General features: G+C 32.2%; 1 protein-coding gene and 1 long non-coding RNA gene across 3 annotated transcripts; both read left to right on the top strand.

Moving 5' to 3' along the window:
• Window positions 1-1,578: 1,578 nt before the first annotated feature.
• On the top strand, window positions 1,579-5,319 carry LOC111614405. The gene is made up of 6 exons (XM_023355773.1): window positions 1,579-1,795; window positions 4,024-4,097; window positions 4,176-4,259; window positions 4,373-4,435; window positions 4,519-4,609; window positions 5,186-5,319. The coding sequence occupies exons 1-5, from the start codon at window positions 1,702-1,704 to the stop codon at window positions 4,576-4,578; spliced, it is 375 nt and encodes a 124-aa protein (XP_023211541.1). The 5' UTR covers window positions 1,579-1,701; the 3' UTR covers window positions 4,579-4,609; window positions 5,186-5,319.
• Window positions 5,320-7,464: 2,145 nt separating this feature from the next.
• Window positions 7,465-11,170, top strand: LOC111614406. Of its 2 annotated transcripts, none has more exons than XR_002754926.1 (6): window positions 7,465-7,686; window positions 10,337-10,410; window positions 10,490-10,567; window positions 10,655-10,717; window positions 10,801-10,893; window positions 11,031-11,170. It is a non-coding gene; the product is annotated as an uncharacterized LOC111614406 (long non-coding RNA). The 2 variants fall into 2 exon arrangements; XR_002754925.1 differs by lacking the exon at window positions 7,465-7,686 and adding an exon at window positions 9,229-9,450.
• Window positions 11,171-16,868: the final 5,698 nt, after the last annotated feature.

Raw genomic sequence — 16,868 nt, forward strand, 5'->3', positions numbered from 1 at the left:
TAATATTTTAAACCGTTTGATTTTTGTATTAAAGTTTTTTTAATTGATTGATGATTGATTCAATCAACTAATTTGTTGATTGTATTAACTTGATTCTTTAGATATTGAAAAAGAAATAAAGAACATTATGTTAATTTAAGCGTACAGAAACGTTGCTGTTGTTCCAGCAAAAATCTTATTTTCACTTTACCGAATGACTAGTAGGTAATGTGCGAATTACCTAGATACTCTGCACATTACCTAGGTAATTTGAGAAATGGAATAATTTTCGCAGCTTTAACGGATCACCCTAGTTAATCTGCAGATTACCTAGGTAATTTGAGAAATGGAATAATTTTCGCAGCTTTAACGGATCACCCTAGTTAATCTGCAGATTAGCTAGGTAATGTGCACATTAACGGATTTCGAGCTTTAGCGGTAACATATACAGTAGTTAGTCGGGATCTCTGGTCCCTAAGAGTTCCAAATCTGATCTCGATTTTTATCTATCTCAGTGGTTCCCAATTAGTTTTTCCTGCGTACCACTTTAAGAAAGAGCTCAAACGCGCGTACCCCTTATAGCAGAAATTCATATTAATCCATACTTATATTATAAATTCGAAGGTAATTCTGTCTGCCTGTCTGTCTGTTACCTTTTCACGTCTAAACCGCCGAACAGGTTTAAATAAAATTTGGCACAGAGATAGCTTACATGTTGAAGATGGACATGGTTACATTTAACTGCGAAAAATTTATCTTACTCTCACGAGAAAATTCGATATAACGCGGGCGAAGCTGTGGGTAGACAGCGAGTAATAAATAGAATAAGTTTTTTTTACATTTATTACCTTTAAAATACAATTCTAATAATAATGAAAATAACATAAGGTTATTTAATTTTAATGTACAATTGTAAAACAAAACAAGAAACAAAAATTGTACAATTAACACAATTTGTGTTAATTGTACAATTTTTGTTTCTTGCGTAAGAACTTCATTTAGGTATTGTCACAAATGCATTTTTTAAAATGAAATTTCGAGAATATTTTTAGTTATAAATAAAAGAATTTGTGCATTCCACATCGTGTTGTATATTGCCGAATTTTTGAAGGTTCACCCATTATTTTTTTGATTGCTTCATCTCGTGCATTTAAATTTTAAATCGACCGATTTCAGATTGCCGCGCGTGCCCCTTCATGCAATTTCGCGTACTCCCAGGGGTACGCGTACCACTAATTGGGAACCATTAATCTATCTAATCCATTCTCGAGATTAACAAAGAACGGACAGACAAACGGAATGCAATGGAAATGTACTGGTTTGCAATGTCCAAATTGCAGTCTAATGAACATTTATTAAGTGCAAAGAAAATCTATTTACGTTTTAACTATCGTTGAAAAGAATTATTTTCGATAAATAAAGTGCATTAGTTGCATCCAGATTCGATCATTAAGTGGATAATAAATAATTTTATAAAAGAAAATTATAGATTAAATTAAAATGCGTATAGAACGACAGATTTAATTATAAACTAAAAGGGTGAAAGGAAACGTATTATTAAGATAAAAACTTTCTTTGCTCGTTATCGTTATTAATTATTAATAAACTCGTGTATATATATAATTGCTTTACACTGTTTTCCGCAGAGAAGGGAATTTTCATCGTTATTAATTCGTCTCCAATTACTAAAATAGTTTTTCTGTGTTATTACGTCGAAAGATTATGAGGAAAATCGCAATATCCATCCTTCTTCTGGCGTATGCTAGTTGCACTTTGGCTAATCCCTTTGTGAAAAGATCATTTGGTAACTTTTGCGGTAAGTATAATTTACACTTATGTACCTTTTTCCTCTTTTCTTCCTGTGAGTATTAACAGGGCATGTTTGTTAGTTATTCTCATCGTGCAGAAGTGCAACGGGTAATGACCGGGTGTGAAGGGAGGGTTTGGCCATTCGCGAAATTTTATTGGATTTTTCGATCTTCCCGATCCCACATCGATAGAAAATAAATGCCTACCGCTGACGGTCGACAAGCAAGACCGACTGAAAACACGTAATTTAATGAACACTTTACATACAAATCATTTATATGATTTTATAAAAATGGTTCGACCTCGTGTAAAATATTTTAAAAAATAATAATTGGGGGAAGATATATGTACAGAATGATAAGAGAAGAGAGCATTCGTCATTCTTTTTTCTACTTTCATTAGACTGAACCAAAACGAGTAACGAATTATTGTCGAAGGCAGCGACTCAAATTTTCAAATCGCCAAAACATGTTTTGCGAAGTAACGACTCGACCGATTTGAACGAAATTTTGCACATTAATAGAAGTAATAAAATAGTGCGGCGTGACTGAGACCGAATTTAAAAATTCCATCTAGAACGGGAGGTAGCGGGGGTCAAAGGTTATCCCCACGTTAAGTCAATGAGAAAATTTTGGTTCATAAACTTACCTTCTTGCTTAAATATTTAGGTCATGCTACACAGCAATGATCATGATTTTAAATTGTTAAAGATAATAGAAAAAACTTCAAAATACAGCATTAAGATGCAAATAAAATTAAAATATATAGGCCTAAATATAAAAATAGCATGGAACGAGCAAATAAGTTCTCGAACGATTATCAATTAAAAATTAATTAAAGCTGAAAACTAAATAATAGCGATGAAGATTGAAAATATAATTCGATAGTAGACGAGAGGTTGAAATACGCATGAAAAACTTAATAATAAACAGTTACAAAAGTTAAAATTTAAGGTAAAATAATAGATAAAAATTTATATTCATCAACATTTATTGTCGGAGCGAGACAAAGCCGAGTGACGACTAACACTTGACTTCATGCATTCCTTGTCAACATTATAACTCTAAGAGTGAGTTGTCCGATCTAGATGAAATTTTCTAGCACGATTCATCATCTAAGGATGAACTGATTAAAATTTCAACTCTCAAAAATGATCCTTTTATATCTCTCGAAGGGTCGCGAGTAGGGTATGCCTTCTTTGACTATTGTTAATACAGGGGTGTACGGTTTGGGGGGTCGCCACCTCTTCATTCGGTGGGTAAATCTTACCATTCGGATTTTAACAGAGCTGTAGTGTAGAGAATATTGATAGGAACAAAAAAGTCAAAGGAACCGTGCCTCATGGAAATTTGTAAGAACGCCCACTAGGGGGCGTCCCAGGCTACTAGTATAAACAGAATAGATATGCAGTATTGTGTCAGAGATTGAAGGCAATAAAAATCCATAAAAATATAAGCATGACGTCATTAGACATGATGAATACGAACCTGTAATAAAATCAACGATTCCTCAGTACTATATTCCCGCAGTACTATGAAATTCTTGGAATTATTTTTGTTAATAAAATAATATCATTACAATTTAAAATTCTTATCATTAGTGTATGATAAGTCCTAAACATTTAAGCGAGGTGAGCTAAAAGAATTGTTATAGAAGAAAAAAAAGCTTAAAGGGAGGGAAAATACGTGCGATCAACATTCGAATTAAGGTCGAAGCTCTTTCCAATTGTTTTTTTTTTTTTTATTTTTATGTTTACTGCCGATCGTCTTTTTCCACTTTTCTCGAAAAATTGGAAGTAAGTATATACCTTAACCTAACCTTCGTTACGTAAGTATCCAAAGTAAGAATTATCAGGTCAGTCCATAAGTTCGTGCGCATTTTTATCTACAATAAAAGCAACAAAAAATTTTAATTAAATCTTATTTCAATCTNCAATTGTTTTTATTTTTATTTTTATGTTTACTGCCGATCGTCTTTTTCCATTTTTCTCGAAAAATTGGAAGTATATACCTTAACCTAACCTTCGTTACGTAAGTATCCAAAGTAAGAATTAACTGCTAATGCAGTAACGAGTCACTTTAATTTAACACCCCTAACGCAGTAACTTAAGTTTGCAAGCCGTTCTAGGAAGGAATTTTAGGTTTATTATGGCGCGAACGATAAGAAATAACATTTATAGAACTTTGATTAATTTATAATTTATTGAATTTAATCTTTAAAATGTGAATACTCCAGCATTATCTAGAGATCAGTTGTCCGAGTTTGCTCATTGCCTGGACGATTCCTTGGGTGACGAAAACAGAGATAATGTGAGTTGTCTCTCATTAAATCATGTAAAATTATTTCTAAATTTAATTATAATAATGATCTTTAACATTTATTTGTAGGTAAATGGTTTTTTGGAATGCCTCGGTTACTCTTCCATCTTCGATTTTTTAGAAGCCTCGTGCAATTTTTCGGACCTCGACATGGTAAAGAAGTTTTTAAAAAGCCTCTATATAGGCTATATATATAATTTTATATATGCTGTATATTATATTTTTTTAATTTATTAAATTTTTATATATAATTTTTTTAATATTAGACAGAAGACAAGGCCAAAAGAATTTTTTCTTGTTATAATCAATATGACGAACATTTAAAAAATGTAAGTGTTTATGATGTATAATGCAATAATGTAGTAAGATATACATAAATAATACAAGGAAAACGTGATTACATTTCTTAAAGATAAATAAAGAAGATGAAAAGCGTTGTCTGGAGAAAATAACAGCCGGCATTGTGGAATAACCTCAAGAGAAGGACTTTCAGACTTATACAAGTAAATATATATATATATATTTTTTCTTCATTATATTTACATGATTGTACCGGCTTCAAAGTGATTAGATCACAAATCAGTGTCATACGTCAGTGTCGTCCCCTCAAAAAAGTGTCCAACCAGATACTATGAAGTTGCACACTACACATCTACGTACTGTACAGTACGGTACGTCCGGGATTACTTCAAGGTGTCCGGGGCATGAATAAGTTTAAAGAAAGACATTCTCTATATTATTTCGACTACATTCGTTCGATTTTCTTATGCAGCTGGTTTTTCTAAATGTTTGATACATTTTTAAACATTAAAGTTTGCGGAAATGACATAGAAATTAGTGCAGCAGCGGGTCTTTTGGAAACAAGTAGGCATATTTGGACAAATCTATTATTTCCTGTCTTCTATTTATTTCAATCGAATCTTTTTCGGCAAAAAAAAAAAATCTTCCCAAAGTTGTCTTACACAAAAGAAAAAATAGAAATAATTATTTACTTCTTTACATAAATTATAAATTTCTCCGTGTTTCAAGCATCATAATAGAGTTATAAGTTATTTAATGTAATTTTTTTATGTTTACAGACCCAAGATTTTTCGAAGTTCGAATGTTACGTCTCACGGAGAATCGATTCGTCTAAATACATTTATGAAAAATTAATGACTTGTTTTAAAATCTCTTGTAAATGACTTTTTGAATTAAAATCTTTCTGCATTAATTTCATTATGAATTTCTTTATAACTGGTTAAAACGACACGAGACAATTTAGTTTGTTCTACTAGATTGATTACATACATTATGTGTATGTATGGGGAAATATTTATGCCCTTTACAGGTAGTTTAGATCCAGAATGGAACAGAGCAGCGTGGGTAGAAAATGAAAAACCATGCGTCGATCCGAACTGCTAACCGAAACTTACGTGGGAGGGCTGGATGGGGTTCGAATTCGAACCCGACCTTAATGATATTTCCTCCACAGAAAATACGTTAGTTATTAACTGTGGCTGTAATATATTTCCAACGTCATCTTCGTTTACGTATTCTGCAATTTTTTTCATGCTTTCTAGTCAGGTTTTATGAAACTGGCTCTCTCTCTCTCTGTTAGCTAAACTACATCACACCTACCATAATAAGATTTTTCGTGTTTTTGAATTATTTAATTTGTAGAACAAAGACCGAGAAGAAAATTAATTTGCTACTAGAAGACAGAGAGACAAATATTGGTCTCTTTACAATCTGTACTTTGCGTATCTCAGAAAGGAAAGATTACACCGAGGAACTAGGTTCCCAACGGAATCCCGGCTGTTTTTTAATCCGGAAAGTTCTTCTCATCCCAGGAAATTCCATAATTTTCTAAAAAATTCACTTTTTTCTAATTTTGTATTAAAGTTGAAGAAATTTTGCGAAAAGAAAGTATAATTAACCCACAAATTGTCAGAATACATTTGTATTTATTAATTTTGAGCGTGCTTATTCGTTTTTTTAAATTTTTGCTTATTATAGCATGTCACAAATTGTCAACAATCAATATGTAGCCTATTTGTGACAGGACTCTGAAACATCTTTACTTTTCAGAATCCGTCTTTTCTTAAATGCATTAAAGACGATTTCACCCACATCAATTTGAATCGAGAAGGGCATTCTCGGTAGCGGGACTTTTCTTTACTAAAATAAGAATCAAATTGACTGATCGGAGTATCAACTTTATTTGCTTTTTAAAATTTTATTATAAAAATTTACAATAATATTTTGTATTGTGTTTTATTTAAAAACGAAAAATAGATTCTAAGTTAGAAGTTTGATCTAAGTTCATTTTTCCTTTAAATTTTCAACTCAATTCAAAGGCTTTTTTGTTGTAAGCAGTTTCCAACAAACTTTAATAAATTTTTTCTATTTGTGAAAATTTCTATGTAACTCAAAAGTAAATTTTATACATATTTTACACAGCATTATTATTATTATTATTTTGGAGGTTGCAGGACGTACTAAGTTACTTAAAAATGAAAAATAATTATATCATTTGATTTTAAGATTTATTTTATATCTTAAAAGTAATTAATTATATCGCGGGACTTCCCGGGACAAGCAAAAGACAGGGAAATAAAAAACCCTATAAGGAACTGATCTTTTGTTGGATATTTTTCGTGTAAACGTGTAAAATTAAAAAGAAAAAAAATTCTCAGTGTTTCCTATGTTGTGAAAAGGAAAAATTATGAAATTTTATAGTATAAAATTCTAAAGGCATTCATAATTATACTGTTTTTAAATATATTTAAAAGAACAATGAAAAAAGTAACAATTAATATAAAATAAAACTTTATAATGTATAACATGTACTGTACAACAAATCAAGAAATCCTAAATCTATTAAGCCTATGTTTAAAACATTTCAAAATTTAGGATGTATTTCCCGGATTTTGTAGAACTGCAACCTACGCGTACTAATACTTCATTGAAATTTATGTACTCGTATAAAGCATTACCCTACTATAATTTCAGATTAAGTATACAAACAGTCTATCAACAATGAATTGAAACCGCAACAATGATAATTTTTTCGGCAAATTTTAAAGTGATACATTCAAACCTTATCAATGGGTTCAGCGGGGCCATTTGTTAGAGTATATCATTTGAAGAGGCCTCAAATAGCAAATGGTCCAGAGCTCCTCTCGTCTTTTAGATGCTCCCGTACAGTAATGTTTGTTCTTATTATTTTTCGCCCAGTTATCTGTATAAAGGATAATTTGAGAAAATTTATAAATTACAATTAGAATGCGTATAGAAATGGCTCGTCAACAACAAAAAGGAAACGTGTTATTAAGATAAAAGCTTCCTGTACTTGGCATTAATATATTAGTGTTTATATACAAGTACTTGTATAATTGCTTTACTTCTGTAAGGAGAGTAATTTTCATTCATTCTTTCATCGTTTTGAATTTGTCTCCAATTACTAAAATAGCTTTATTGTGTTATTACATCGAAAAATCATGAGGAAAATCGTAATATCCATCCTTTTTCAGATGTGTATTAGTTACATTTCGGCAAAGTCTTTTGTGAAAAGAAATAATCGTGCAAGAGTTATGCGGTAAGTGTAATTTACACCTTCCTATATCTTTTTCTCTTTCCCCCCTATGAGTATTAACAGGACCTTTTTATAGTCACACTCATCATTGGCTCGTCCAAACCCGCAATGGGGAGCGATCGGGTGGTGAGTGAGGGGGCCCGATAACCCTCAAAATTTTCCTGGGATTTTCGTTCGTCCGAATTTCCACAGCGGTAGCAATTAAATCTGAATTTCGACAATTGGGTTGACAAGCAAAAAGATAGGAAACACGTGATTTATTGAACACCTTACACACAAATCATTCATCTTTTCCTTTCTCGTATGAGTATTAGGATGATGGTAACTGACAATGTAACCATGGGAATCAAAGGCGAGTTTGCCTCCAGAGNATCGGAGTATCAACTTTATTTGCTTTTTAAAATTTTATTATAAAAATTTACAATAATATTTTGTATTGTGTTTTATTTAAAAACGAAAAATAGATTCTAAGTTAGAAGTTTGATCTAAGTTCATTTTTCCTTTAAATTTTCAACTCAATTCAAAGGCTTTTTTGTTGTAAGCAGTTTCCAACAAACTTTAATAAATTTTTTCTATTTGTGAAAATTTCTATGTAACTCAAAAGTAAATTTTATACATATTTTACACAGCATTATTATTATTATTATTTTGGAGGTTGCAGGACGTACTAAGTTACTTAAAAATGAAAAATAATTATATCATTTGATTTTAAGATTTATTTTATATCTTAAAAGTAATTAATTATATCGCGGGACTTCCCGGGACAAGCAAAAGACAGGGAAATAAAAAACCCTATAAGGAACTGATCTTTTGTTGGATATTTTTCGTGTAAACGTGTAAAATTAAAAAGAAAAAAAATTCTCAGTGTTTCCTATGTTGTGAAAAGGAAAAATTATGAAATTTTATAGTATAAAATTCTAAAGGCATTCATAATTATACTGTTTTTAAATATATTTAAAAGAACAATGAAAAAAGTAACAATTAATATAAAATAAAACTTTATAATGTATAACATGTACTGTACAACAAATCAAGAAATCCTAAATCTATTAAGCCTATGTTTAAAACATTTCAAAATTTAGGATGTATTTCCCGGATTTTGTAGAACTGCAACCTACGCGTACTAATACTTCATTGAAATTTATGTACTCGTATAAAGCATTACCCTACTATAATTTCAGATTAAGTATACAAACAGTCTATCAACAATGAATTGAAACCGCAACAATGATAATTTTTTCGGCAAATTTTAAAGTGATACATTCAAACCTTATCAATGGGTTCAGCGGGGCCATTTGTTAGAGTATATCATTTGAAGAGGCCTCAAATAGCAAATGGTCCAGAGCTCCTCTCGTCTTTTAGATGCTCCCGTACAGTAATGTTTGTTCTTATTATTTTTCGCCCAGTTATCTGTATAAAGGATAATTTGAGAAAATTTATAAATTACAATTAGAATGCGTATAGAAATGGCTCGTCAACAACAAAAAGGAAACGTGTTATTAAGATAAAAGCTTCCTGTACTTGGCATTAATATATTAGTGTTTATATACAAGTACTTGTATAATTGCTTTACTTCTGTAAGGAGAGTAATTTTCATTCATTCTTTCATCGTTTTGAATTTGTCTCCAATTACTAAAATAGCTTTATTGTGTTATTACATCGAAAAATCATGAGGAAAATCGTAATATCCATCCTTTTTCAGATGTGTATTAGTTACATTTCGGCAAAGTCTTTTGTGAAAAGAAATAATCGTGCAAGAGTTATGCGGTAAGTGTAATTTACACCTTCCTATATCTTTTTCTCTTTCCCCCCTATGAGTATTAACAGGACCTTTTTATAGTCACACTCATCATTGGCTCGTCCAAACCCGCAATGGGGAGCGATCGGGTGGTGAGTGAGGGGGCCCGATAACCCTCAAAATTTTCCTGGGATTTTCGTTCGTCCGAATTTCCACAGCGGTAGCAATTAAATCTGAATTTCGACAATTGGGTTGACAAGCAAAAAGATANGTAATTTACACCTTCCTATATCTTTTTCTCTTTCCCCCCTATGAGTATTAACAGGACCTTTTTATAGTCACACTCATCATTGGCTCGTCCAAACCCGCAATGGGGAGCGATCGGGTGGTGAGTGAGGGGGCCCGATAACCCTCAAAATTTTCCTGGGATTTTCGTTCGTCCGAATTTCCACAGCGGTAGCAATTAAATCTGAATTTCGACAATTGGGTTGACAAGCAAAAAGATAGGAAACACGTGATTTATTGAACACCTTACACACAAATCATTCATCTTTTCCTTTCTCGTATGAGTATTAGGATGATGGTAACTGACAATGTAACCATGGGAATCAAAGGCGAGTTTGCCTCCAGAGAGGACTTTTAAAAGGAAACCCGGCCCTACCAAGGTGTTAGAACAGTTAGATACGCGATGAATATCCAAAAAACACGTAACCAGCCAGAACCCGCTACCAATGTTCAGTGGTTTTATTCGCACGGGCACTGCTGGACCTTTCTTGTACCAGACATTTTTGAGTAAACACAATCAATTTTAACTTAATTTCCATAGTGTGATTATTATAGCGTAAATAATAAGAAGTGAAATTTATAGAACTTAAAATTTATAACTTTCCAATCTTTAAAATGTGAATACTCCAGCATTCACTAGAGATCAGTTGTTTGAGTTTTCCGCCTGCTTGGATGCTTCCTTGAGTGACGAAAGCAGAGATATTGTAAGTTGTCTCTCATTAAATCATATAAAATTATTTTCTAAATTCAATTATAATAATTATCTTTAATATTTAATCGTAGATACGTGGTTATTTGGGCTGCATTGGTTTCTCTTCAATCTTCGATTTTTTAGAAAAATCATGCGTTACTAACGACGATGTAAAGAAATTTTTAAAATAAATGAATAAATTTTAAAAAATTACCAAACTTTTATAAATAAGCTATTTGTTTTTTTTTTAATCTTAGATGGATGACACTTTCCTCAAAGCTTTTTTGTGTTCTTATGAATACGAAGAACGTTTAAACACTGTGAGTGTTAATGATACGTAACATAGTAATATAGTAAGATATACATAAATAATACAAGAAATATGTAAATATTTTCATTAAAGGTTGTTACAATAGAAGAAGAAAACAAATGTCTGGAGAAAGTAACCCCCGCAATAGTGAGATAACCAAAGGCTTTTGTGGCACAATCTCTACAGGTAAATATCATTTTTTCGTTTTATTTATTAAATAACTCGTAACTATGATACTAGAAATAGGAAGAAATTTAAAAATTTTCTCCTATTTCTAGTATCATAGTTACGAGTTATTTAATGTAATTCTTTTATATTTACAGACCCAAGATTTTTCGACATTCGAATGTTACTTCGCACGGAAAATCGATCCATCCAAACATTTTAAACTACATTTATAATAAAAATTTATGACTTGTTTAAAATCTCTTGTAATTAATTTTTTTTTAATTAAAATTTTTTCTGAGTTAATTTAATTATGAATTACTTTATAAATGATTAAAACACAAGATAATTTAGTTTATATTCTATGAAAAATTTGATTTATTACTTATGAGAGTTATAATTGTGCCCATTACAGTATGAAAATTTCGAAATTTTGTATAAAGGGGTTGCCGAAATATAAGCAATCGAAAAGTGCTAAAATCTGCAAAAAAGCTTATTTTCTTTTCATTTTTCGGCCTTAGAGAAAAACTACAGGGCATAGAAAGCTCAAATTCTAAACCTAATCCTTTCTCATTATCGGCGAGGTACTGGCCAAACTTTCGGGTCGATAGATGAAAGTTTACGGGAGTTTCGCATACAGCTAATCCAATTTTACGATTTAATTTTATGCTTATAAGAAGAAAATTGGATGGAAACGAATGAATCTTATTCAAAATGTTACTCAGAATTACAAAAGCCAATTAAAACTTTTTTATTATACCAATTAAAACTTTTTATAACGATTTTACTAAACGGCATTCGGAAACACGATGACAATTTAAAATATATTTTGATAATAACATAGATGACGTCATTGTATCGTTACATTATTGTTTCTAACATCAAAGTTGGCGGCAATTGACTCTACGGTGACCATTCACTAATTGCCTCTGGAAAGATAGAAGATTCAAACTTCTATGCAACTTCAATGTATAAGATAAAAATGCAAGATTCTAAAGTTTATAACAGTACATTTTCCCAGCCAATTTGCTAAATTGTATGATTATAGGCCTACGGTAACGTATAAATGAACTATCCATGTTCAAGCCGAACAGTTTGTAGATATCTATCATTTCCGAATGTTTCGGCCGAGGCAGTTCTATCACACGGTGTTGTAGTCACCGTGTGATGTAACTTATGATCTATGTAACTTATAAGGAAATAACCCATGTAGTAAACACAGAATTCTAAGCAGTAAGGAGTAAGGAAATTGTAAGGTTTTAGAAGAACCCTACAATTTACTCACTCCTTAGAAACGAAAAATACGCCACGGAGAGAAAATACTGCCTCGGCCGAAACAACTTGGAAGGTTAGAAATGTACAAAACCTTCGAGAGAAGGACGGTAGTTATGTATACCAACAGCCTATCAATAATCAAAACGCAGCGATGATAATTGTTTACAGCGAATTTTAATTAGTGATACATTCAATCCCTACCAAGGAGTCAGCCAGGACCATTCGTTAGAGCCTCCCATTTACAAAGGCCTCAAATAGTGAATGGCCCTGGTCTCTTCTCGCCTTTTAGAGGCCCCTGTTCAGTAATGTTTGACTTTATTACTTGTCGATCAAGCAGCACCGAATAAACGGATTACTCGTGCTGCCAGATCGAGAAGTAATAAGGTCAAACATTAAAATAATAACCATATTAAAGATTTGGATAATTGGGCTACTATTGTTATATTTACCGTGAAACAACAAGGGAATGTATGTTTTCAATAAATTTGCATCTAATAAAAACTTTCTTTTCATTTTTAATAATTGTTACCATTACCTTTAATTCTTCAGATTAGGTCGGGGATAAGATAGCCTTTGTAGTTATATAAATCAAATATGATATGATATAACAGACATGGGCAAATGCGGCTATTTTTGAGTTACATGCGTCTCTTGCTGAAAGTGTTAATTTCTGATTATTATTATTATTTTTACAATTTTATTTCCACAATTTTGTGAAAATATGTTTATTAAAAAAATTCAATATTTGTTTTATATCATATTTATATTATATAATAAAATCGCGGTACATATCTGCGGTACAGAATTGCGGCTCCCATGCATTTTGCAAAACCTACATTTCGGGTCCCACTGAACTCTTGCTTGCCCACCCCTGTAATATAATAATCATTAAAATAAATCCATATAAGGAATTTGGTTACTTCAGCCTACCATTGTCACGTTTATCGCGATACTCTGACGGTACGAAATGGCGCAATTTCATTGGTCAAGTAGACATCAATCTTAAATTTTTCTAATGTTAACACTAACAAATTGTTTCATTCACAGCCGAATCAAATTTCGCGAAAAATGGAACAAATATTTAAACTAGGCACCCTGGAAACCCACTTAAATCACAATTTGTGCAGACTAGTAACCTCGTATTCCGCAATTTTCATATTCGAATGCCACCATACCGATGGTTTGATAGAAAGAATGTACTGCCGCGGAAGGGGGTTAAAGTAAATTCGATCAAAAGTCGTCTTTGACCTCCTCCCAGATGAGAGAATGGTCGACGACTATTTATTAATACTGATCTACTATTAATAGTTAAAAACTGATCCGTGTTAGACAGGTTGTGCGTGTGATGGAAATTGCTAACCTTCCGAAAGACTTCATATGACTTGTTTAAATAAAAAAATCTTGTAAAAATGCAAAAATAATTGCTCTTATGTGATCCCGTAAAAAGCTGTAAAGCTCAGCAAAAACATCTAACTGAAGAAAAACTTTTGAAAGCTGTGGTATAAGCATACTGGAAGCAGATTTGACAGTAAGACTGAATATATGAATAAAATGCACATTACATAGACTACAACTACAGGAAGTTTTGAATGAAGCAATGTCGGCACGATACTAAATATAAAAAATAAACTTCAACACTGAAAAAGACTTCGAACTGTACTTTGTGACTTAATTTTACTAAAATGTGTTTCGTGTACATCTGAGATAAAACGTTCATAATTTGAAAAAATTGATCTACGCATGCTTGACGGCAGTTTCTTCACCTGTAAGGCTTACAGGTATGTTTTCTGGGATTATCACAGGTCCTTTCATTTTGTGCTGTTTATAAACAGTTACAATATTGTTTTTTAAGTTTATGTAAAGGAATACGGCTATTATCTTCTAGTAAACACACAGAGCCTGGTGATTTTGCTAGGACGTTGTCAAAAATTGAAGACAAAATGCTATCTTTTATAGTACTTTCCTTGTAATAATTAGCAGTCGGAATATACTCGGATGATTTGAGATTACTTTGTCTTTAACAGCAGACGAAATACGCTCTGTTTTATATATTTTAAACGTACACTGTGTAAAAGTTTAATCTATCTTTCAAAGCAAGTGGAAAGGGTTAAATTTTTCTAACAACACCTTTTAATGATATCTGATAAAAAGGTTCTAATTTATACGAATTAAATATTTTTGATAAGTGACAGCGCATTTGTCTGCGGTCATATCGACTCGTATTGGGTTTGATACCAAATGCTAATCAGTTGGCAAATGCGATTGCATATACACCGCAGTCGACTCCATGTCATTTTTGTACTCTCGGAAAGCTCAAATACAACGTATATGTCAATATTAACATCAGGATACAATTTCTGTAAGAATATTCCGTAGATATTTTGTCATAATTCATAGAATCGTATATACGAATGCGTTTTGTGTGGTAATGTAAATAAATCCAATGATCATTGCTACACAAAATTTGTATATGATAAATATCGGGTCTTACTGGAAAAATAAGTGATAACATCCAATAGTAAGTGCATTTTTTAGAATATGGGCGAAACAGGTCATATGCCGATCCTCGGTGTTATCCGTTACCACCGATGGTGAAATTGAAATTTTTAAATATAAACATGTTGTGAATTTTCATATGAAGAAATCAATTATAAGACAAAAGCTTTGCAAACTCATTTTTCTAGATATATATTATTTAAAATACTTTAATTAATATCTTACAGCATTAAATGGATGCAAAATCATAAGTATTAAGCTAATGCATAAGTATTTTGGCATTAGCGATAAGTGTATTGTTTGTATTTAAGATGTAATTATGCACGACTTTTGAACAATTATAACTGAATCATTTATAAACAAGTTACTTATCATCCCCAAAAAACATACCTGTAAGCTTTATAGGTACAGAAACTGCCGTCAACTACGCTTAGATCAGCCTTACTCAAATTATTACCGTTTTATCGAGGATATACGCGTACACGAAACACATTTTAATAAAATTAAGTACAATATCTTCATTCAATGTTTATGGCACCAAAACTGTATTTAATGAAATAATTCTTCACGCCGCTATTACGTTTTTCAATGTAGGAACGATTAGTTGACGTCCCTCGTATCAAAACTTCTCAAATCGAAATAATTATGAATATATTATAATACGTAAACATTGAATGAAGGTATCATACTTAAAATCGTTTCATGTAAATTAATTTGATTGAACATTACAATGTCTTCAGGAGTATCAATGAAGGAAGTTTGGGTGTGAGTTACTATGGGAAGATGAAATCGGGAATTGGGGCGAGATGTCCAGGTATTCTGGTAGTTAAGCGTGTCCTTGAAAGTATCGCGTTTATACAAAAAATTATTAGAATTTGTTGGTTTATTTGGCTACCGCAACGCTATATGTGAACGATCTGCCGAGGCGGATGCATCTCGGAAGACATATATATATAGCCGGTCCCTATTTACGTGTTACTAACGTGAAGAAAACTTAGAAAACTGCACGTGGCTAGTTCGTTGGCGGTGTTCGGTGGTTTTATCCCATTCGGTTACTTATTAAGCTGCATTTTCAAAAACTGTAGACCTATAAATTTCCATTGACATCCGTCTGTCTGTCTGCTTTTTCTTAATATCGTGAACGGACTTTGATAGATAAAATTCGAGACCAGATACGTAAAGATTAGGTGAATGAGGCCCAGATTAACTATACAAGAACTTCCGGTTTGTTTCGGACGTTACGTTATTTCAATTCAAATATTTTCCACTGATCGAAGTTAGATACGTAACCGGCACGACCCTGTTGCTAACAGGAAAAGTATAATGTACTGTACAGGAGCAAAACACCACTCCACGCCGACAAGTGCTATGTGCTACCTATCTCAATAATGGCGAATAGCACCTAATAGCGCGTTTATTTCGCGCTATATCATTGTCGCAGTAATCAAATGAATATAATATATATTTTTCAAAATTATTTTGTTTGTAAGAATTATATGTAGTTAAGTATTTTGTTAAATTTTTTTCCAATAGATGACACTACATGCAAATGCCAGCAAATAAATGTACTGTACAGTAGTGTATATAGAAATGAATCGATATATAGAAATCCGATCAATATTTTGGAGTGAGATAAGCCATTATCCAAGATATAAGTATGTGAACGTAACTTGCGAGTTTTGTTCCAATTGGTCGAACGGCCTAAGCGCCCAGTATGGCATCTCATACGCTTGTATTATAATCGTCACTCGAAAAAGAGAATCACTTTCAAAATTTACATCATATTGTAGTGATAATGGTCTTTAGTGCCCACCAGTGATCGAATAGATAAAAACCATTGACCAACGCTAGTCGATCGTGAGTTCGCGTCTGGGCAACGGGTCTGGACAAAGTTAGTCACATGGAGGTTTCCGTTTTTCTTTACGTTTTCAACACCTAAATAGAGACAGTTTCTTTTAGAAAGTCCTTCCGGGAGTCATCCATGTCGCGTCGCCTTGCCGTATCAAATAAACAAGCAATAGCAATCCTTTGATTCACTTAATTTTTTTTTTTTTTGGACACCACTCTGTGGGCACTAAGACAGCCTTTTTTCAGGCCGGATGGGTGGTGAGCACATAAGAACAGATGAATTACTTATTGCATCATGCTATTATCACGACAATTTTTTACCAACGATTAATATCAAAATTTTGAAACGAATTTATTATTATAAACTAAATTTATCT

The sequence above is a fragment of the Centruroides sculpturatus genome, unplaced genomic scaffold, assembly GCF_000671375.1.
Source record: "Centruroides sculpturatus isolate CEXI.00-Female unplaced genomic scaffold, Cexi_2.0 scaffold2080, whole genome shotgun sequence".
NCBI lineage: Eukaryota > Metazoa > Arthropoda > Arachnida > Scorpiones > Buthidae > Centruroides > Centruroides sculpturatus.

What these genes read in the sequence shown, in the direction of transcription:
- LOC111614405 (XM_023355773.1), top strand. Translation starts at nt 1,702, where the DNA reads ATGAGGAAAATCGCAATATCCATCCTTCTTCTGGCGTATGCTAGTTGC. An exon ending in ATCATTTGGTAACTTTTGCG is followed by an intron (nt 1,796 to 4,023) that starts GTAAGTATAATT and finishes TGAATACTCCAG; the next exon opens with CATTATCTAGAGATCAGTTG. An exon ending in GTGACGAAAACAGAGATAAT is followed by an intron (nt 4,098 to 4,175) that starts GTGAGTTGTCTC and finishes ATTTATTTGTAG; the next exon opens with GTAAATGGTTTTTTGGAATG.